The sequence below is a fragment of the Pseudophryne corroboree genome, chromosome 5 (assembly GCF_028390025.1).
Source record: "Pseudophryne corroboree isolate aPseCor3 chromosome 5, aPseCor3.hap2, whole genome shotgun sequence".
Lineage (NCBI taxonomy): Eukaryota > Metazoa > Chordata > Amphibia > Anura > Myobatrachidae > Pseudophryne > Pseudophryne corroboree.
The window spans coordinates 115,684,273-115,707,759 of record NC_086448.1 but is presented as its reverse complement, the minus strand read 5'-3'; the positions used below and the strand labels follow the sequence as shown (position 1 = coordinate 115,707,759).

The following is a 23,487-nucleotide window of genomic DNA, read 5'->3' as shown; positions in this document are numbered from 1 at the left end:
CTTAGCACTGGTGGTTGTGGTACTTTATAACCATATTCAGCGCATACTGCATCTTCCTGATTTCTATGGGGATGACCCATAGTTGGATATACACCCATTTGTGTTTATCTGTGCACATGCAAATAGCCAGTATTTACCCTGCACAGAAACAACATACTGTAAATAAATTTGATCCCCTTGCATGGCAACATGGTTTGTTCCAGACACAAAATGACGTTTTGCTTTTCGTGTTACTTACAAATATGAATCAGGCCTTATATGTCCAGCTGACAATTGCTAGAGAAGGTAAGGCTAGATGCCCATCCTGTTGTCTTGTAAAGTTCCGCCATTGAAGCATGAGCCCTCCTTGATCAAGAATTTGCCACAGGTCAGGTTTTCTCTTAGTATCTCAGACACTTTTTGTCCATCTTTCTTATATGATTATTAAACAGGAGATTGTTTACCATCTTTCTTTATTTCTTTAGTCCACTTGTAAATGACTTGCTTGCATGGGGCAGGACCTTTACATGTAAATGTACAGTAATTGCTCTCACTGTATCCACTGAATGCAGCATCTTTTCTTTACCGTTGGTAGGCTCGAGGCAAAAAGATGGTAAACAATCTGGTTACAAGGCCACTGGGAATTCAGATGTGTCGGGGTACTAAACCAGAACTAGGGGTGATTCTTGTGTGGGTTATAGTCGATCGCCCTGCCTATGTCACTTCTCCGCAAACTACTGCTGTTTAGCAGCGCAGCATACATTGGTTAGAAAGGAAACTGCTGAGAGTGGCGGCATGGGGGGAGGTGATGCCAAGTGCCATCATTAGCTCCCCCCAACATACGCAAACAAAAAGGGGCATGGCCTTGCTGGAAGGGGACGTGCCTTGCAGGGCCCGTTTACATCACTCAGGGGGCATGAGATGCTAGTGATTCTGACTGCAATGCCAGCTTCTCCTCAGTGACAGGAGCCGGGTGCTGCTCAATAATGTCACTGCAGATGAGCCGGCATTTTAGGGTCACTCCCTGAAAGTGTGACACCCAGATGTGGTCCGTGATATCTCTGATTGCTGCTGCTCCGTTGTGGAGGGTCCAACGAAGCTGCTGTCTCTCACTGCCCGTTGTGCTGATGCGCTGTTATACCGTAGTGGGCAGAGAAGCATTACAGATGGGGACAATTGCCCAGCCCCTATAACAAGAAAAATAATCAAAAACCCAAGGCGCAAACACACTTGTGCAGCCACTTGAGGAAAAAAGGGCCACCTCACCCTTACAGAGCAATATACAAAAAACAAATACTCAAAAAGGCGCTCAGTGTTGTTTCATGTAAACAAATATGGTGAATACTTAAAGTACATATGTACGACAAGGGATAAAGAGTCCAACTCCAATGAGAGCCTCCTGTAGGGGCGTTGACGAATCTTCTAATCCACAGATAACTCACGGTGATATGCAATGGAAAAATAAATGAAATATCATGGTATAGTAAGTCCAGTAAATCTGAAGGATATTCTCTCAGACAAATGCTAAACCAAATGTTTAAGGGTAGCGTACCCCACTCACAATGAATAAAATTAAGCTCCACACGTAAAGGTATCTTTTTAGGCTGGACTGTAAGAATATTCCATAACAATGGATGCGTACCATTACTCACTTAAAATCAAGCGTAGATCCTCCCATAACGGTTTCTTTTATGTCCTGCTCCAAAAATGGACGAGGGAGTGGTAATATAAAACACTAATTATTTAAAAAATAAAATATTGACAGGAGACCACACATATACAACTCAAGGGTGGCAATGGAAAAGCCGGTGGTGGCCGCCGGCCGAAAACGGCAATACCAGCCAGATGTAATGAACAATCACAACAGATGAGTAATGTGTGATACTACCTATCTGCACCCTCCAACGCGTTTCTCCCTGTTTAAAAAAAAAAAACCTAAACGGGGAGAAACGCGTTGGAAGGGTGCAGATAGGTAGTATCACACATTACTTGTTGTATATGTGTGGTCACCTGTCAATATTTTTTTTTTTAAATAAATAGTGTTTTATATTACCACTCCCTCGTCCATTTTTGGAGCAGGACATAAAAGAAACCGTTATGGGAGGATCTACGCTTGATTTTAAGTGAGTAATGGTACGCATCCATTGTTATGGAATATTCTTACAGTCCTGCCTAAAAAGATACCTTTACGTGTGGAGCTTAATTTTATTCATTGTGAGTGTGGTACGCTACCCTTAAACATTTGGTTTAGCATTTGTCTGAGAGAATATCCTTCAGATTTACTATACCATGATATTTCATTTATTTTTCCATTGCATATCACCGTGAGTTATCTGTGGATTAGAAGATTCGTCAACACCCCTACAGGAGGCTCTCATTGGAGTTGTACTATTTATCCCTTGTCGTACATATGGACTTTAAGTATTCACCATATTTGTTTACATGAAACAACACTGGGGGTCATTCCGAGTTGTTCGCTCGCAAGCTGCTTTTAGCAGAATTGCACACGCTAAGCCGCCGCCTACTGGGAGTGAATCTTAGCTTATCAAAATTGCGAACGAAAGATTAGCAGAATTGCGAATAGACACTTCTTAGCAGTTTCAGAGTAGCTTCAGACTTACTCGGCATCTGCGATCAGTTCAGTGCTTGTCGTTCCTGGTTTGACGTCACAAACACACCCAGCGTTCGCCCAGACACTCCCCCGTTTCTCCAGCCACTCCCGCGTTTTTCCCAGAAACTGTAGCGTTTTTTCACACACACCCATAAAACGGCCAGTTTTCGCCCAGAAACACCCACTTCCTGTCAATCACATTACGATCACCAGAACGAAGAAAAAACCTTGTAATGCCGTGAGTTCAAAATCTAACTGCATAGCAAATTTACTTGGCGCAGTCGCACTGCGGACATTGCGCATGCGCATTAGCGACTATTCGCTCCGTTGCGAGAAAAAAATAACGAGCAAACAACTCGGAATGACCCCCACTGAGCGCCTTTTTGAGTATTTGTTTTTTGTATTTTGTAAATTGCCCAGCCCCTACCTAAGCAGCTGAACTGGGTCACCTTTGGGCCCCTCCAGCCGGCCCATGCCTGAGTAAGCAGTACCCCTCCCCATTCTTGGCACAACTGCCTGGTTAATATGAAAGTTGAATTGGATCTGAAGTGAGGAACACACTATCAGATTTTTTTATCGGGATGATTATTCGCCTAGAGGAAGGCTTCAATATCTGTGCTACACAGTTTATTATGATCTTGTGACATCGGACAAAGGGAAAAAAATCGTGTTAATCCACACACTACCTGATTTTTACACCTCGACATATGGTGAGAATGCACACAACCTGGTCAATATCAGGAGATTGTGGCCTTGATTTTCGGTCCTGCCCGACAGATAAGATAATCAAACAGCCATGTTTGTTGGCAAGATTTGCCAGATTTATCAGCAAAACACCAAAACAATTGTTTATACACACTGTTCAACAAATCAGGATGATCTCCCGCTTACTGGCAAACCGGCCCACTAATGGTATAGTATATACTTAGCTTAAGAACCACTTTGTTTTATTGAAGACAAAAATCCAGCATGTTTTAATAAAATTGCCATTTTAAATTCTTACAATAATTGTGGTTACAAATAACATTTCATTAATTAATAGTGAGGGCTGGAAAAGGCTGTCTGGAGGCAGAAGGAATATTCTGACCTCTTGCATTGCATCCTGGTCTATAGCGTCTTGCGTCTCTGAATTGATGACGTGATGTTTGATAATCAGTTTTCCTTCCAGCTGCCCAAAGGTGTAATCAGGGCTCATCGGGCCTCTGCTGTTTATGCCATAATCTTGCTGAAGACGCAAAGTTGTCCAAATAAACTTCACAAAGAAATTAATTTCCTCTTTGTATAATCCTCAAACGCCTTAACAGATATTGTTATTGTATCCTTGACATCCATATATAGCGCAACGGTCAGCATTGCTGCCTCAAAGCAGTCAGGTCATGGGCTGAATTCCCACCATGACCCTGTGTGGAGTTTGTATATTCTCCCTGAAGAACTAGGGTTTTTTGGAGAGTGCACCAATGTGGCGCAAAGCAGCTCAGGTCTAAATATAAATGTCACCACATTTAAAAAGCAGAATATCAAACAAAAATTATTTTTTTAAACCTATTGAACACACTGTGCGTTAGAGAAATAATGACGTAGATACATCCCTTTTAGAGGAAATGCAGAGGGTCTTGCAGTTCGAATCCTTCTTCCAGTGGTAGATGTTCAGTGCAATTACTCCAATATGAAAAATAAAGCAATTAACATCCAATGTGCAGTATATTCTGCATATTGCAGAATAAAGCTAGAGTAGAGTGTGGGCTTTTATGCCAAGATCTATTTAAAGGCGTACCACACTCACACAAAGAATAAAGAAAGTATGCACATCAAGGTATCTTTCACCAGGTAATTCCCAATTCCCTTAGATTATCCAATATTGTGTCATCCAGCCCTGCCTGAAAATAACAAACATATAAAATAAATGCAGAAAACTCTTCAGAAGCTTCCTTCAGCGTGACCGGCTCCTCCGGGCACATGTTCTAAACCGAGTCTGGTAGGAGGGGCATAGAGGGAGGAACCATCTTACACTATCAAATTCTTGAAGTGCCCACGGCTCCTAGTGGACCCGTCTATACCCCATGGTACTAAATGGACCCCAGTACAGTATCCTTTAGGACATAAGAGAAAAAAATGTATTCTTAGTCTTTATTCAAATTAAGGTGTGCATTCCAGCTGTCTAATTACAGTGAATCTATACAAATCATTAGATTTTAAATAAATCTTTGGAGGTCTCCTTAAAAAGGTATACAGATATTGTATTGCTTGCTAATTTCTTGTTAATTTCACTTTGAGACAGACACATTTTTATAATGCAGCCAGTTGCCAATAGGGTAGTGAAAGCAGCACTATAATAGTGTATACATACCTGCAGAGCTATGCTGGGTACACACTACTAGACGATAAAGTGGGCGATGTGGCATATACAGACACATCGTTCACGATATCGTCTAGTGTATGCACTATGTCGCTGATGATGCATGCTCCTGTGCGTCATCAGCGACATTGCCCTTCGGCCGTGCACGCATGTCCAACGGCGATATAGCCAGCAACGGCATCGGCAAGCGTATATGCACTTGCCAATGCCACCAGCCGACTGCAAACGACATCATGGGGTACATACTATTGTCTAGTGCAGACATGGCTAACCTTGACACTCCAGCTGTTGTTGAACTACACATCCCAGCATGCCCTGCATCAGTTTTAGCATGGCCAAATAGCAAAACTGTAGCAGGGCATGCTGGGATGTGTAGTTCAACAACAGCTGGAGTGTCAAAGGTTAGCCATCACTGGTCTAGGGTGTACCCAGCTTTAGTTTAGTTCATGAATTTATGTCTTCTCACCACATCATGTGTTATCGATGTGAATCGTGTTGCTCTCCACATGCACTGTCCATTTCTCCCCTCTGGGAGCTCATGGAAGGAAAACCAAAAAAGTAGAAAGTATGACATTGATCAATAGTAAGAATAAGATTTAATGATGTAAACAAATGTGAAATGTGCCAGAAGTGGTGAATATGGTTTATAATCAATACAGCTAGCATAAAGTTTTATTTAAGAATATTTTCTTTTGCATGACATTTGCCCAGGGATTGTGCTATACAAAATGGATTTGTCAAATATAGACTTTTTTTTTTTTTTTAAGCATATTTTTATTCCAAAGCATAAAATACACTGAATTTTCTTAGTAATAGAATGGCCTGAGCAAAATTCCATTTATCCCACCTAAAAGGTAACCGACCACTGCTCACAAACAGCAGAGCAAAGTATAGGTAAGAGGTTAATGAATGTTTGATTTGCATTTCATTATACACAACTTGCCAGCTGCATTGAGGGGCCAGACAATGCAGACATTGCACTACTAAGGCATGACTTTGGAAAACCAATATTAATCACTCTGGTGCCACTCTGTAAGGCTGCCAGCAGTGGGATGGGTTACTAACAAAGTGCAAAAAATGTAAATGTGCAGTAACCCAGGGCAACCAGATATTCACATTTGTTGTCTAGCTTGTGTCCAGTTTAACTTTGATCACACCACTGTCTATTCAAAACCCTTTGTCGATCTGTTGTTATTGGTAACTGTGCATTTGCACTTCGTAAATCCACCTCAGTGATTCGGATGCGTTATTCATGCACAATGAGGCATGGAGGGGAATTTGAGTTGAACCCCAACTCAGAGATTAAACACAAACATGAGGTTTGGAAAAAAAAGGGTCTAGAAATGTTAAGTCCATATAGACGCTTAATAAGGAAATGAACAATCTCTGGATGAAGAATCAGCGCATAAGGAGACTGTGTTTGGGACCATCCACGCGCTCCAGCTTCTCAAAGTGTTTCCTTGCATTACGTATATTTATTAAAGTTGCAGCTGAAGCTGTTGAAGAGGAGAAGATAGATTAGAACAACATGGCCACTGATCCTGCTAATACACTCCTTAGTGTCATCAGGTATGGACCTTATTATTACAAAATGTAATGAGCACAGCTCTAACAATATGTAAGATACAGCCAGCTATAAACACACAGGCGCTTTCCACATTCAAATTCATAGTTTTACTTATACAAGTGTGAAGAGCACAAAGTGTAAACAACTGAACTTACGAATCGAGGGGTCAGACATGACAACCATAACATAGGTGTTGGATGTGAAGATATCTATGAAGGCAGCAAAGTTAGAATTGCGAACTTCCATGCTCTGGAAAGAGGCAGCCAACTTACTGTAAATTATAAGAGGCATGAGTCAGGCAAAGTAAAAGAGAAAAAAAATGAGCGAACATTTGGAAAGATTCCAAAGCTTCATAGCCTGGATGCAAATGTCCACAATCATAAGGGCATGTTACATAGTTTTACTGAAAATTCTAATTCATGGAATTGTAGACAAGAACACTATTACACAAGACAGCTGACCTTTTGCTTGAATTCTAAGTAAGGAAAAAGAGAAAATGCAGGTGCACACTCTAAATGCAAAACACTGCTAATCAGTATAATTATAATTAACTCTTCAACATATGGTAGAGTAAATTTGAGGTGCTTAACATAATTTTGGCCAAAAATATGGTCCCACCAGCTTCAACCAGGTGACCTCATCTGGTGGATCGGGAACACTAAGGTTCAAGTCCCGTGCCCTGGTCGTGGGCCCATATTTTTGGCCCAAATTATGTTATGCGCCTTAAATTTACTCTACTGTATATTGCAGAGTTTATTATAATTATTCTGATTAGCAGTGTTTAGCATTTGTGTGGAACTACAAGTCTCAGCATGCTAGCACCTTTCATTATGTTTTGAATTAGGGTGTGCAGTCCAAGGCCACCACCCATATCTTTGAAGTAAGGAGTCTATATTTAATCCTGCTATACTGTGATAATAAAGGTTAAATAAGCAAAAGCTTGGGTGTTTATACACTTTCTCACCTGCAGCTTAGCTTGAACTGCTTTATAATATTACTAATCTTCTCAAACCTGTGAATATCCCTCTGTTCCCTGCACTGGTAGTGAGAGATGACCTGGAAAATGAAAAATTCCACAATTACACATTTTCATACAATACCTCTAGCACGGATACCAATACCAGATAAACATGGCACCAAAATAACCTCACCAAAAAAGTTGCCCTCTCAAACAGCAGCACTTCATCAGCCTCAATGATCTGGGCAAAGTTACGCAGGTTGGTTTCCAGCTGCTGCACATTGGGGATGAGCTGATACACAATGCTGGACCAGGCCTGAACAGAAAGACAAGAGACCAAAGACATATAAAATTTAAACATTCTACCACTGCCCATTCATCTCGTTTAAAGGAAGAGGTCGTATCATCTACCTTGTATAATGTCTCATCCCAAATAGAGGTCCTAAAACATGCGCAGTCTAACGGCCGGGAAAGTCGCCTCAAATCCTCCTCTCGCTCCTTAAATATCTACAAAGGAAACAAAGGAAGTAACGCTCGGTCAGTCATGGCTAGGATATAAAGAAAATACATGATGTACTTAAAAGGATGCCATAATTTATGATCAACCATATACTTTTACACGTGTATAAATATTTTATTTGGATATTTTGCCTAAAAAGGTCTAAATCCTTTCTACTATTGAAGAGGTTTGTGCTTTTTAGTGTTAGTTCTCTCCCTCAGGCTCAATGGCATAACCATTTGCACTATGATGCAAGCAATATGTACTTCGCAATATTTGTGGAAATAATATCTAAAGTCTTGGTAGCATGAGCCAGGATATATGAGTGAATACAGATCCCAAAAGGTATTATACATATACAATAAACTAGTATACACAGCAAATCATTATCAATACAACAGATACAATGTTATTGTAAAAAGAGACAGCACCTTATATTTAAATGCTTACATGATTTGTTAAATATTGTGTTTCTTCAAATAATTACTTTGAAAATGCTGTGATCTCAGAAGACTGTACTAAACCAAATACAGGATTTCAGCATTTTTTTTTTTTTGAAGACCTGGAACAAAACGCGATACTGACCACAAACCAGCACACCAGTGACAGAGCGAGCCGCTAACTACAAACCAGCACACCAGTGACAGAGCGAGCCGCTGACTACAGACCAGCACACCAGTGACAGAGCGAGCCGCTAACTACAAACCAGCACACCAGTGACAGAGCGAGCCGCTGACTACAAACCAGCACACCAGTGACAGAGCGAGCCGCTGACTACAAACCAGCACACCAGTGACAGAGCGAGCCGCTGACTACAGACCAGCACACCAGTGACAGAGCGAGCCGCTGACTACAGACCAGCACACCAGTGACAGAGCGAGCCGCTGACTACAGACCAGCACACCAGTGACAGAGCGAGCCGCTGACTACAGACCAGCACACCAGTGACAGAGCGAGCCGCTAACAACAAACCAGCACACCAGTGACAGAGCGAGCCGCTGACTACAGACCAGCACACCAGTGACAGAGCGAGCCGCTGACTACAGACCAGCACACCAGTGACAGAGCGAGCCGCTGACTACAGACCAGCACACCAGTGACAGAGCGAGCCGCTGACTACAGACCAGCACACCAGTGACAGAGCGAGCCGGTGACTACAGACCAGCACACCAGTGACAGAGCGAGCCGCTGACTACAGACCAGCACACCAGTGACAGAGCGAGCCGCTGACTACAAACCAGCACACCAGTGACAGAGCGAGCCGCTGACTACAGACCAGCACACCAGTGACAGAGCGAGCCGCTGACTACAGACCAGCACACCAGTGACAGAGCGAGCCGCTGACTACAGACCAGCACACCAGTGACAGAGCTAGATACAAATGCTTGCTGTAGAAGCATTTTTACTGCTGGTGAATTTCACACAATGTGGAAGGCAACTGTCCTGCCCTAAACTAGCATAACTGTAGAGCTTCCAGTTCTCTTGTAGCAAACGTCAGTAAAGCAGAGATTCATTTTGGTGGTGGTGTACAGGTAAAAGACATGGTAAATACTGGAAAACTATTTGATAAAGCTCCAGGAACGAGCGAAACGCGTTAGGGGAAAAGGGACACTTGGTGACAGTGCTACCGCTATTGTGGACATTCTCATTTAGACACTGTGCAATGCCGGATGCCAGCCTAATTCATCAGCGGCACTTGGGAACTGCAGCAGCAATTTCATCTTGGAGGTTGGAGACGTCCGGAGCCTCCTAGCCGCACCTGGCCGGTTAACACAGTGCACGTTCAGCTGGACCGTATGAATTAAGACAGAGGGTGAGCGTGTTTTATTCACAGACGGCTTGTCCGGGCATTTTCGAATGAATTGCTATTTGCACACTGGTCCGCTGAGACCAATATATTATTGATCAAGTGGTGACTATTATGTGAAATACCTGTTCTCTCTCCACCTGCTAAGGGAATGTCGTGAGGACTTTCTTTGTTCCATAACTCCAGAGAACAAGGACATTCATCTCTACACACTGTGGCCATTGCAGTGATATCTATCATTTTCATTCAGATTAGGAAAACGATCTTATTCACCTCCATTTAAATTCATTTAAAGACCCGCCATTAGAATTAGGATTTTATTGTGGTTAGTTCAAGAATATATGCAAAGTGGCATGAAGTTTTGTATGTATACATACACCGTTTATGGATTAATTTTATATGGTGATCGCATTTATATTATACACTATATACTGATTAATGTGATCGTTTTATTAAATAAACTAATTATGTGTACATGAGACTACACTTTATTTTAAAGCCTGTTAGTTAAAATTAGCGCAGAGTGGTTTTCCAGTATTGTCGAGTTGGTTCTCTTATTAAAATAGGAGTTCCATTCATGTTTAAGCTCAAACAAGCATAATCGACACTCAGCAGCTGAATGTAATTTAATTTTCACTATTAAGGTTAGATTTTTAAAGTAACTCAATTATTATTAGCGCCGTGAGACATTTTTGTAAAACACATGGTAAACTCTTAAGATGTCATATAGAGGGTGACAGATGATCAGGAAAATAAAATAAAAACAACAACAACAACAAGCTGGAGCCCATTTAACCATATAAAAATCTTACAAAAAAAATCCAGTTTGTAGCTGCTATGTCCTTTATTTTTAATAGAAGCTATACTGCCACTGCATTTAAAAAAAAAAAAAAAAAAAAGTTTCAAATGATATAATATTTAAGGCATATCCATTTCACATTTCTGGAAAACATGGATAAATGCTTAGCTGAGGAATAAAGACAAGTCTACAACAAAAATACATTTTGATCTTTAAAGTGTTCAATTTTTCAAATTCAACTAACCAGATCTCTTTGATCTTCTTGCACTAAGTCCATCTTGTGAACCAGACAGAACACCTTGGCATCAGGAGAGTTCTGTAAGATGGCTTCCAAACAGGACTGGTAATAGTGCATGTCCTTCTCCAGCTCTCTGCTCTCAACATCAAAGACGTAGATAAGAACTTCAACATTGCGGAATATGTTGTCACGCTGGCTGGTGAAGTAATTCTCCATGAATGTATCCTGACTAACAGCAACAAAATGGTATAGTCACACACACACACAAATATATTAAATAAACACAAAACAATGGCGTTTTAACACTGTGGTTACTAAAAAAAAACAAAAAGGAAAGTTCCCAAGATGAAGAAGATGCTTATTAGAAAATATATATAGTAGTACAGGGCATAAAGGATTTGGTACTTTTTAGTTGAATCTATTTCTATGGGCAGTATTCAATTGAAGTCGGAACTGCCATCTAGTCGGAAAGAGGGCAGTTTCCGACATGATTCGACCTATTCAATAGGGCTGCTGTATTTCAGACTTGTAAATAAACACGTGGATCGGCGGATTAGCTGCAGTTTTAGTCACGTTTTCGACGTCAATCCGATTTTATAAAAAAAAATGTGAAAATTAGCATGTGCATATGTATTCACCCCCTTTGCTATGAAGACCCTCAAAAGTTCTGGTGCAACCAATTACCTTCAGAAGTCACATAATTAGTGAAATGAAGTCCATCTGTGTGCAATCTAAGTGTCAAATGATCTGTCAGTATAAACCCACCTTTTCTGAAAGGCCCCAGAGGCTACAACACCACTAAGCAAGGGGCATCACAACATGAAGACCAAAGAGCTATTTGATGATCCCTCGGAGCACCATCAAATCAATCATCTTCAGATGGAAAGAACATGGTACCACAACAAACCTGCCAAGAGAGGGCCGGCCACCAAAACTCACAGACCGGGCAAGGAGGGCATTAATCAGAGAGGCAGCACAGAGACCAAAGGTAACCCTGAAGGAGATGCAGAGTTCCACAGCAGAGACTGGTGCATCTGCACATGTGACCACAATAAGCCGTACAATCCATAGAGCTGGGCTTTATGGAAGAGTGGCCAGAAAAAAACCATTACTCAGTGTTAAAAATAAGAAGGCATGTTTTGAGTTTGCCAAAAGGCATGTGGACGACTCCCAAAATGTATGGAGGAAGGTGCTCTGGTCAGTTAAGACTAAAATTGTACTTTTCGGCCACCAAGGAAAATGTTATGTCTGGCGCAAGTACAACACATCCCATCACCCCAAGAACACCATCCCCACAGTGAAACATGGTGGTGGCAGCATCATGCTGTGGGGATGTTTTTCAGCAGCAGGGACAAGTAAACTGTTTCGAGTCAAGGGAAAAAGATGGATGGTGCTAAATACAGGGATATTCTTGCGCAAAACTGATTTCAGTCTGCCTGTGATTTGAGACTGGGATGGAGGTTCACCTTCCAGCAGGACAATGACCCGAAGCATACTGCTAAAGCAACACTCGAGTGGTTTAAGGGGAAACATTTAAAATGTGTTGGAATGGCCCAGATCTCAATCCAATTGAGAATCTGTGGTCAGACATGAAGATTGCTGTTCACAAGCGGAAACCATCCAACATGAAGGAGCTGGAGCAGTTTTGCCTTGAGGAATGGTCAAAAATCCCAGTGGCAAGCTCATAGAGACTTATCCAAAGCGACTTGCAGCTGTAATTGCAGCAAAAGGTGGCTCTATAAAGTACTGACTTTAGGAGGGGGTGAATAATTATGCACGGTAAAGTTTTCTGTTATTTTGTCCTATTTGTTGCACAATAAAAAAAAAAATTAAAACCCCACCCCAACACATCTTCAAAGTTGTAGGCATGTTCCGTGAATGAAATGATGCAAACCCTCAAACAATCCATTTTAATTCCAGGTGTGAGGCAACAAAACATGAAAAATGCGAAGGGGGGTGAATCCGTAAGGACCATGGGGAATAGCGGCTCCGCAGGAGACTGGGCACAACTAAAGAAAGCTTTAGGACTACCTGGTGTGCACTGGCTCCTCCCACTATGACCCTCCTCCAGACCTCAGTTAGGATACTGTGCCTGGAAGAGCTGACACAATAAGGAAGGATTTTGAATCCCGGGTAAGACTCATACCAGCCACACCAATCACACCGTATAACTCGTGATACTATACCCAGTTAACAGTATGAAATATAACTGAGCCTCTCAACAGATGGCTCAACAATAACCCTTTAGTTAAACAATAACTATATACAAGTATTGCAGACAATCCGCACTTGGGATGGGCGCCCAGCATCCACTACGGACTACGAGAAATAGATTTACCGGTGAGTAAAATCTTATTTTCTCTGACGTCCTAAGTGGATGCTGGGACTCCGTAAGGACCATGGGGATTATACCAAAGCTCCCAAACGGGCGGGAGAGTGCGGATGACTATGCAGCACCGAATGGGCAAACTCTAGGTCCTCCTCAGCCAGGGTGTCAAACTTGTAGAATTTAGCAAATGTGTTTGACCCCGACCAAGTAGCTGCTCGGCAAAGTTGTAAAGCCGAGACCCCTCGGGCAGCCGCCCAAGAAGAGCCCACCTTCCTTGTGGAATGGGCTTTCACTGATTTAGGATGCGGCAGTCCAGCCACAGAATGTGCAAGCTGAATCGTACTACAGATCCAGCGAGCAATAGTCTGCTTTGAAGCAGGAGCACCCAGTTTGTTGGGTGCATACAGGATAAATAGCGAGTCAGTTTTCCTGACACTAGCCGTCCTGGAAACATAGATTTTCAGGGCCCTGACTACGTCCAACAACTTGGAAGCCTCCAAGTCTTTAGTAGCCGCAGGCACCACAATAGGTTGGTTCAAATGAAAGGCTGATACCACCTTAGGGAGAAACTGGGGACGAGTCCTCAATTCTGCCCTATCCATATGGAAAATTAGATAAGGGCTTTTACATGACAAAGCCGCCAATTCAGACACACGCCTGGCCGAAGCCAAGGCCAACAGCATGACCACTTTCCACGTGAGATATTTTAATTCCACAGTTTTAAGTGGCTCAAACCAATGTGACTTTAAGAAATCCAACACCACGTTGAGATCCCAAGGTGCCACTGGAGGCACAAAAGGGGGCTGAATATGCAGCACTCCCTTAACAAAAGTCTGAACTTCAGGTAGTGAAGCCAGTTCCCTCTGGAAGAAAATCGATAGAGCCGAAATCTGGACCTTAATGGAACCCAATTTTAGGCCCATAGTCACCCCTGACTGTAGGAAGTGCAGAAATCGACCCAGCTGAAATTCCTCCGTTGGGGCCTTCCTGGCCTCACACCACGCAACATATTTTCGCCAAATGCGGTGATAATGGTTTGCGGTCACTTCTTTCCTAGCTTTAATCAGCGTAGGAATGACTTCCTCCGGAATGCCCTTTTCCTTCAGGATCTGGTGTTCAACCGCCATGCCATCAAACGCAGCCACGGTAAGTCTTGGAACAGACAGGGCCCCTGCTGCAGCAGGTCCTGTCTGAGCGGCAGAGGCCATGGGTCCTCTGAGATCATTTCTTGAAGTTCCGGGTACCAAGCTCTTCTTGGCCAATCCGGAACAATGAGTATAGTTCTTACTCCTCTTCTCCTTATTATCCTCAGTACCTTGGGTATGAGAGGAAGAGGAGGGAACACATAAACCGACCGGTACACCCACGGTGTCACTAGAGCGTCCACAGCTATCGCCTGAGGGTCTCTTGACCTGGCGCAATATCTTTCTAGCTTTTTCTTTAGGCGGGACGCCATCATGTCCACCTGTGGCCTTTCCCAACGATTTACAATCAGTTGGAAGACTTCTGGATGAAGTCCCCACTCTCCCGGGTGGAGATCGTGCCTGCTGAGGAAGTCTGCTTCCCAGTTGTCCACTCCCGGAATGAACACTGCTGACAGTGCTAACACGTGATTTTCCGCCCATCGGAGAATCCTTGTGGCTTCTGCCATCGCCGTCCCGCTTCTTGTGCCGCCCTGTCGGTTTACATGGGCGACTGCCGTGATGTTGTCTGACTGGATCAGTACCGGCTGGTTTTGAAGCAGGGGTTTTGCCTGACTTAGGGCATTGAAAATGGCCCTCAGTTCCAGAATATTTATGTGTAGGGAAGTCTCCTGACTTGACCATAGTCCTTGGAAGTTTCTTCCCTGTGTGACTGCCCCCCAGCCTCGAAGGCTGGCATCCGTGGTCACCAGGACCCAGTCCTGTATGCCGAAACTGCGGCCCTCTTGAAGATGAGCACTTTGCACCCACCACAGCAGAGACACCCTGGTCCTTGGAGACAGGGTTATCAGCCGATGCATCTGAAGATGCGATCCGGACCACTTGTCCAACAGGTCCCACTGAAAAGTTCTTGCATGGAACCTGCCGAATGGAATTGCTTCGTAGGAAGCTACCATTTTTCCCAGGACTCGCGTGCAGTGATGCACCGACACCTGTTTTGGTTTTAGGAGGCCTCTGACTAGAGATGACAGCTCCTTGGCCTTCTCCTCCGGGAGAAACACTTTTTTCTGTTCTGTGTCCAGAACCATCCCCAGGAACAGTAGACGTGTCGTAGGGACCAGCTGTGACTTTGGAATATTTAGAATCCAACCGTGCTGTTGTAGCACCTCCCGAGATAGTGCTACCCCGACCAACAACTGCTCCCTGGACCTCGCCTTTATCAGGAGATCGTCCAAGTACGGGATAATTAAAACTCCCTTTTTTCGAAGGAGTATCATCATTTCGGCCATTACCTTGGTAAATACCCTCGGTGCAGTAGACAGACCAAACGGCAACGTCTGGAATTGGTAATGACAATCCTGTACCACAAATCTGAGGTACTCCTGGTGAGGATGGTAAATGGGGACATGCAGGTAAGCATCCTTGATGTCCAGTGATACCATGTAATCCCCCTCGTCCAGGCTTGCAATAACCGCCCTGAGCGATTCCATCTTGAACTTGAATTTTTTTATACATGTGTTCAAGGATTTCAAATTTAAAATAGGTCTCACCGAACCGTCCGGTACCACAAACATTGTGGAATAGTAACCCCGTCCTTGTTGAAGGAGGGGCACCTTGACTATCACCTGCTGGGAATACAGCTTGTGAATTGCCTCTAGCACTGCCTCCCTGCCTGAGGGAGTTGTTGGCAAGGCAGATTTGAGGCAACGGCGGGGGGGAGACGTCTCGAATTCCAGCTTGTACCCCTGAGATACTACTTGAAGGATCCAGGGATCCACCCGTGAGCGAGCCCACTGATTGCTGAAGTTTTTGAGACGGGCCCCCACCGTACCTGGCTCCGCCTGTGGAGCCCCAGCGTCATGCGGTGGACTTGGAGGAAGCGGGGGAGGACTTTTGCTCCTGGGAACTGGCTGTATGCTGCAGCTTTTTCCCTCTACCTCTGGGCAGAAAGGACGCGCCTTTAACCCGCTTGCCCTTATGGGGCCGAAAGGACTGTACCTGATAATACGGTGCTTTCTTTGGCTGTGAGGGAACATGGGGTAAAAATGCTGACTTCCCAGCTGTTGCTGTGGAAACGAGGTCCGAGAGACCATCCCCGAACAACTCCTCACCCTTATAAGGCAAAACTTCCATGTGCCTTTTAGAATCTGCATCACCTGTCCACTGCCGAGTCCATAACCCTCTCCTGGCAGAAATGGACATTGCACTTATTTTAGATGCCAGCCGGCAAATATCCCTCTGTGCATCTCTCATGTATAAGACTGCGTCTTTAATATGCTCTATGGTTAGCAATATAGTGTCCCTGTCTAGGGTATCAATATTTTCCGACAGGGAATCTGACCACGCAGCTGCAGCACTGCACATCCATGCTGAAGCAATAGCTGGTCTCAGTATAATACCTGTGTGTGTATATACAGACTTCAGGATAGCCTCCTGCTTCCTATCAGCAGGCTCCTTTAGGGCGGCCGTATCCAGAGACGGTAGTGCCACCTTTTTTGACAAGCGTGTGAGCGCTTTATCCACCCTAGGGGATGTTTCCCAACGTGACCTATCCTCTGGCGGGAAAGGGTACGTCATTAGTAACCTTTTAGAAATTACCAGTTTCTTATCGGGGGAAGCCCACGCTTCTTCACATACTTCATTTAATTCCTCAGATGGAGGAAAAACTACTGGTAGTTTTCTCTCTCCAAACATAATACCCTTTTTTGTGGTTCCTGGGGTAACATCAGAAATGTGCAACACATTTTTCATTGCCTCAATCATGTAACGTGTGGCCCTATTGGAAGTTACATTAGTCTCATCGTCGTCGACACTGGAGTCAGTATCCGTGTCGACATCTGTGTCTGCCATCTGAGGTAGCGGGCGTTTTAGAGCCCCTGATGGCTTTTGAGACGCCTGGGCAGGCACAGGCTGAGAAGCCGGCTGTCCCATATTTGGTATGTCGTCAAACCTTTTATGTAAGGAGTCGACTCTGTCGCGTAATTCCTTCCACATAACCATCCACTCAGGTGTCGACCCCGCAGGGGGTGACATCACATTTATCGGCATCTGCTCCGCCTCCACATAAGCCTCCTCCTCAAACATGTCGACACAGCCGTACCGACACACCGCACACACACAGGGAATGCTCTGACAGAGGACAGGACCCCACAAAGCCCTTTGGGGAGACAGACAGAGAGTATGCCAGCACACACCAGAGCGCTATATAACACAGGGATAAACACTATAACTGAGTGATTTTCCCTTATAGCTGCTTATATATATACTGCTGCGCCTAAATTTAGTGCCCCCCCTCTCTTTTTTGCCCTTTGTAGTCTTGAAACTGCAGGGGAGAGCCTGGGAGCGATCCTTCCAGCGGAGCTGTGAGGGAAAAATGGCGCCAGTGTGCTGAGGGAGATAGCCCCGCCCCTTTTTCGGCGGACTTTCTCCCGCTTTTTTATGGATCCTGGCAGGGGTATTTTTCACATATATAGCCTCTAGGACTATATATTGTGATTATTTTGCCAGCCAAGGTGTTAATATTGCTGCTCAGGGCGCCCCACCCCAGCGCCTTGCACCCATCAGTGACCGGAGTGTGAGGTGTGCATGAGGAGCAATGGCGCACAGCTGCAGTGCTGTGCGCTACCTTGTTGAAGACCGAAGTCTTCTGCCGCCGATTTTCAGGACCATCTTCATGCTTCTGGCTCTGTAAGGGGGACGGCGGCGCGGCTCCGGGACCGGACGATCGAGGTCGGTCCTGTGTTCGATCCCTCTGGAGCTAATGGTGTCCAGTAGCCTAAGAAGCCCAAACTAGCTGCAAGCAGGTAGGTTCGCTTCTTCTCCCCTTAGTCCCTCGTAGCAGTGAGTCTGTTGCCAGCAGATCTCACTGAAAATAAAAAACCTAAAATATACTTTCTTTTCTAGGAGCTCAGGAGAGCCCCTAGTGTGCATCCAGCTCAGCCGGGCACAAGATTCTAACTGAGGTTTGGAGGAGGGTCATAGTGGGAGGAGCCAGTGCACACCAGGTAGTCCTAAAGCTTTCTTTAGTTGTGCCCAGTCTCCTGCGGAGCCGCTATTCCCCATGGTCCTTACGGAGTCCCAGCATCCACTTAGGACGTCAGAGAAATATATATATATATATATATATATATATATATATATATATATACACATACATACATACACATACACACACAAGCAAATATAGAAAACCACAGCACTCGCTACGACACCACCCCAGAAGCGGGGTGCAGCATCCGCACTCGCCACTCATAGGGTGGGGTGCATGCAGCCCATGGCCACCTATCCAAATACATACAAACAGGAAATTCAGCACTCACCATAGCAAGCTCACTTGTCCTCAAAACATCAATAAATAAATGATGGGGGTTTAGTTAGTGAATTGGCCAATGCACGGAAGCCTGCACACCGCTCGCCAAGGTACCCCACCTTCTTGCAGGTCCTACACTATCACAGAGTCTTAAAAATTAAAAGCTGGCAACTGTATCACACATAATATAACTGCAAATATGCCTACTTGGTTTAATGTGCACCTGCCACATATCTTATGGCTTTTAAAAGGCACACTAGTCACCTGACACTGGCTGATAAATTACTAAGGAGCAGCTGACACAGGTTAAGAACAAATGAGTGGCGAGTGCTGTACAGTACATCTTTATCCATTGTTCTAATATGGATGAACATAGTGCCTTGGACAGGTCTTTTCAAACTGGACACTTCATATTGTTATTGCCTTTATTTATTTGTACTCTCTATTTTGATTGTTTATCTATGTTTATCTTTCCTCCCTATTGGTTTATGCATCTATGGTCACCTACCTGGCGCTCTTTTCTCTAGTAACCCTATAAGCTTGGAGTGCCTTATATAATTGCAATTGGCCCCCAGCAAGGGTTACTCATAGCATTTGCTTTCTTTTGTACGCATGCCTTCTTTATTCACGATCTGTGGCTCGTTTACTCATATATCTACTAAGTAAATATGTTTGCATGTATATGGCCCTGCTTTGTGTAGTGACTTCACTTCACTTGCTCTCCTTTCAGCTGCACAGTCCCCGGTGTTTAAGCTTCTCCGGCGTTGCTTAGCAACGGGCCAGCTCTGTCACCGCTCTGACACCTCTATGCGTCATCTTCCAGCGCGGCTCAGCGTTCACGGCGGGGTTCGGTGCGGCTTCTCTCTCCTGGTTTGGCGGGCTTCTTCCTTCTTACGGTGAGTCACTTCTGTTCTGTACACTCACACACATCTTGACAAAGGGGTTAAATTCCCCGAAACGTTGATGGATACTTTTTTGATGCTTTAATACATTCGTTTCATTACAAGTCCGAGTGCCGCAAATCTTTTTTACTAAATAAATAAATATATATATATATATATATATACACACACACATATATACACACACACACATACATACACACACTACAGATGTATCCACATTTATCCTGGTCTGTGACTGGCCAGTCAGACTTAATCCCCTGCTGTAATGACTTAATCCCCTGCTGTATTGTTCTCTGTATTGCATTGCAGTTGAGAACAATAGCTGAAGGGTTTATGCTAATAAATCATGTTGTGACTAGGCACAGAAAACTACTCAAGATAACGGTGGATACATCTGTATGTCTATAAATGTGTCATTTATGAAAATTTATAGACAAGGAGGAATAAGGAAAACCCCTTCCTTACATCATGCAATACCACACTTCCTCCTAGCCTGAACTGCGGTATCTGGAAAATCCCTAGTTCCTCTTGGAACGGTCCTGTGTATATGGAAGCTCACTTCATGGACCCAAACTCTCTTTGGACAAGCTGGTGGCATTGTATTACTGGAATACCACTGTGTAACAAAAAACAAACAAACAAACAAAAAAAAGTCAATAGGACAATCTCTACTGAATTTCTGGATGCAGACAATTTATCTAGAAGAATGGACTGACTATAGGACAGTCTTTTCTTCCTCTTCTCTATTCCGGATGGAGTGACTGAGCAGAATTACTCATCCCCAGGGACTTTGTGCTTCCCTGAAGAATGATATGCCTGCAACTTGCTGTAGCATTGCTTGAATAGTAGATTGTGCTTTCTACAATGTTTCCAGAACCTCTCTCAGTTCTGGCACATTGAACTGTCAGGCTAATCTAAGTTATACAAACAATGTTTTCAATAAATATCTGAGTAAATGTAAGTTAACTTATCTAGACTCCCATCTAGTGTTGCTGAGGAGAGAAGGGAAGAAGGGAGCTTTGCAGTCATCAGCATTATCCACTCCTCAGCTGCTGGACTGAACCATTCACCCACCTGCTCCTTCTTGACCAAAACTGCATTTCTGCATGAGGATAGGCACCGAGACATCTGCCCGACTGTCAACCCTCTATACCTAGGGTGAGAGAGGGGCCCATTTCTGTATATCCAGCCACCCCCCTTACTCAGGTAGTGTGATCTGGTCCTATTTCCTGGATGCGTCTGGGTCATCTGTAGTGGCCGCCGCCATCTGGGTGCATGCTTTTCCTGGAAGTGTTTCTCGGCACTCAACAGTATTTGTTGTGCCGGCGTCCAGCTGCCCGTCCGACTCCGGGACCCCTCGCTCGGCATCCCGCCATACCTGCCTCTTTCTCTACCACTAAAACGACACCCCTAGCTCTGGTCCCTGCTATTGAGCCACCGCTCACCTTCCAGCCAGCATCCGCTGCTAAACATCTATCTCCCACCTCTGTTGCAGCATGGGGCTAGATGACTCTACAGCTTGCAGATTCTGGTGGGGGAAGAGGGTTGCTGGCTGCATCTAGTCTGTGCTTCCTGAGCTTCAGTGGTAAAGCTGGGGGAGCACAGGCTGACAAAAGCCAGCCTGTCCGTGGGGAACAAATATTTCCTCATGATCGCACTTATCTCGCATCTCAAAAGTCCATTCAGATAAGCTACTGAATTTATACATACATGTGTAAAATGGTGGTAGCTCCTTTAGAATAGTCACATTGTTTTTAAATTTGGTGGCTATATGAAAAGCTGCCTACTAATGATGGCCAATCGGAGGCCCCATATTGAGATTTTTGATCGATATGGGATCACCATGTTTGTATTTAATAGTAATCTGCAAAATAATATAGATCTTTTCCAAAAATTGATATTAATGGATATAAATTTTTTCTGTAAGCGTGGTTAGGTGGGACAGTAAAATCACGTGTATATCTCTATCCTCCATATTAGTTTTTTTTTTGATCAATTCTATCAATACATCATGTCGCCAGAATTGAGACTAAAATCAATGTATTTGGCATGAATATGGATTGATGCCTATCCGTACTACCTACTTTGTTATTTGCAATAGCATTCGCTCCGCTTAGTCACTGCAGAATAATACTATACTTACCCACCACAATCCCACAGGTTCAATACCAGATTGCCCAAAAATCGCACGTGGGAGTGCTCAACATCAACTGCACGAGAAAGAAGTGCAGAGAATATGGTTACAAATGGGACTGATCTTCCTTATTCTCACAAATAACATATTGTTACAATCTCCAGTAAAGCAGTTCTTACTAGTAGCCCCCAAACGCCGCGTGTCCCGGGCAATGTAGTTTGCAAAGATGATGGATCTCATGCTGGTCTTCCCTGACCCACTCTTGCCCATCAGTAGCACCTGTTGGAAGTAAGAAATGTTACATGTAATACCCTCACCAAGATAAGAATACTGAGATATATACTGGTCCATATACATGTCAGGTCAGCATTTTAAATGTATTCAATGGAACGTAGTAAAATATGTCAAGTCAAAAGGGCAACACCATTATGATGGCTGTCAATGTCAACTATAGAAATGTATTTATTTTGCCGACAATATGCTAGATAATGACTGTCGACAAAACATACGAACCCCTATTCAATGACCTTACACTATGCCTTACTGGCCAAATAATACATATACATCATCTTCTGAGCGGTTCACGTGAAAAAGCATCTAATGTGGAAATCAGTCATGATGACTCTACATGCATCATATATCCACTATGCTCATATCTTAAATGGGGCAGATGTATTAACCTGGAGAAGGGATAAAGCAGTGATATGTGCAAGGTGATAACGCACCAGCCAATCACAGATTTGAAAAATGACAGGAGCTGGAGCGTTATCACGTTGGACTTATCACTGCTCTATCCCTTCTCCAGGCTTAATACATCTGCTCCATTATCTTAAGCGGCTCTTTCATCCTAGTAACATACAACATTATATATACTGATGCATACTAAATATTACCTTTTTCTTCATGGCTGAGCTGGGCATCACCTATAGTATTCTGCATATAGAAATCACAAGTCAGGTTACACAGATAATGACAATAAAAATAATGTACAGCATTTCTTTACCTACAGTTATTTCAATACAGGCAGCAGCTATATCACATAACAGGTGAATTTATATTATTCTCTATATCCTAACCAACTGAAACTGTAACACCTAAGCATGGACCACAATCACTTACTGCACAGGAGATAGTGTACTTATCACCCCCTATCATCCTACTCAATATACACGTGTTCTATCTCCACACACATTGGACCTGATTCAGTAAAGATTGAAAACTCTGCTACTTTGGATCGCACGCTGGGGGCCGCCCAGCGTGCTGTCAGCTGCCCACTCCCACGACTACGCTGAAATTGCGGTTGCACCGCAATTTCTGCGTGATCACAAAAAATGAGGTAGCCTCCTGCCGGCAGCCGCTGCGATCACACCCACCGTTTCACTGGCACCGCCCACGTTTCTCCATCGCCGCCACCACAACGCTCCGTCTTGGAAACGGAGTGTTGAAGCCCCCCCGCCGCACGCTTCTGCCTGATTAACAGGCAGAGGCGATCGTATTTTCTGCGGGGCGCCAGCAGAAAATGCGGATGCATGCGCAGGACGTGCCCGGCCCGTGCATCCTCATCAGTTTCTTGCGGTTGGATTGCGTATTGCGATCCAACCTGAAATAGGCCCATTAATTCCACAATTCTGTGATAATGTTATGTTTTCATCAGGTTTTTTTTTTTTACACCCTTTAATCAATTGGAAAAAAGGAAACTGAACAGGTAATGTGTACCTTCCTGTTATATATAAATATATGTCACTTATTACTTTAAACAGGGGGTACTACTGAAACACAGATAGACCTGCATGGGACAACAAAGAGTTTTTAAGAAGCACTTCTGTCCACCCATTTATATCATCTCCGTATTAT

General features: G+C 44.0%; 1 protein-coding gene across 3 annotated transcripts in view; it reads right to left on the bottom strand.

Moving 5' to 3' along the window:
- Positions 1–5,523: 5,523 nt before the first annotated feature.
- LOC134927324 (ras-related GTP-binding protein A) overlaps positions 5,524–23,487 on the bottom strand; it is a 70,074-nt gene continuing 52,110 nt past the window's right edge. For all 3 annotated transcript variants that reach the window (XM_063921594.1, XM_063921593.1, XM_063921596.1), the window contains exons 2-10: positions 22,527–22,566; positions 21,813–21,912; positions 21,643–21,709; positions 10,821–11,043; positions 7,883–7,978; positions 7,665–7,787; positions 7,478–7,569; positions 6,669–6,784; positions 5,524–6,442 (exon numbers count right to left, since the gene is read on the bottom strand). In XM_063921594.1, coding sequence (XP_063777664.1) covers positions 6,345–6,442; positions 6,669–6,784; positions 7,478–7,569; positions 7,665–7,787; positions 7,883–7,978; positions 10,821–11,043; positions 21,643–21,709; positions 21,813–21,912; positions 22,527–22,553 — 942 coding nt within the window. In that variant the 5' untranslated portion in view covers positions 22,554–22,566 and the 3' untranslated portion in view covers positions 5,524–6,344. The remainder of the gene's footprint in view (positions 6,443–6,668; positions 6,785–7,477; positions 7,570–7,664; positions 7,788–7,882; positions 7,979–10,820; positions 11,044–21,642; positions 21,710–21,812; positions 21,913–22,526; positions 22,567–23,487) is intronic.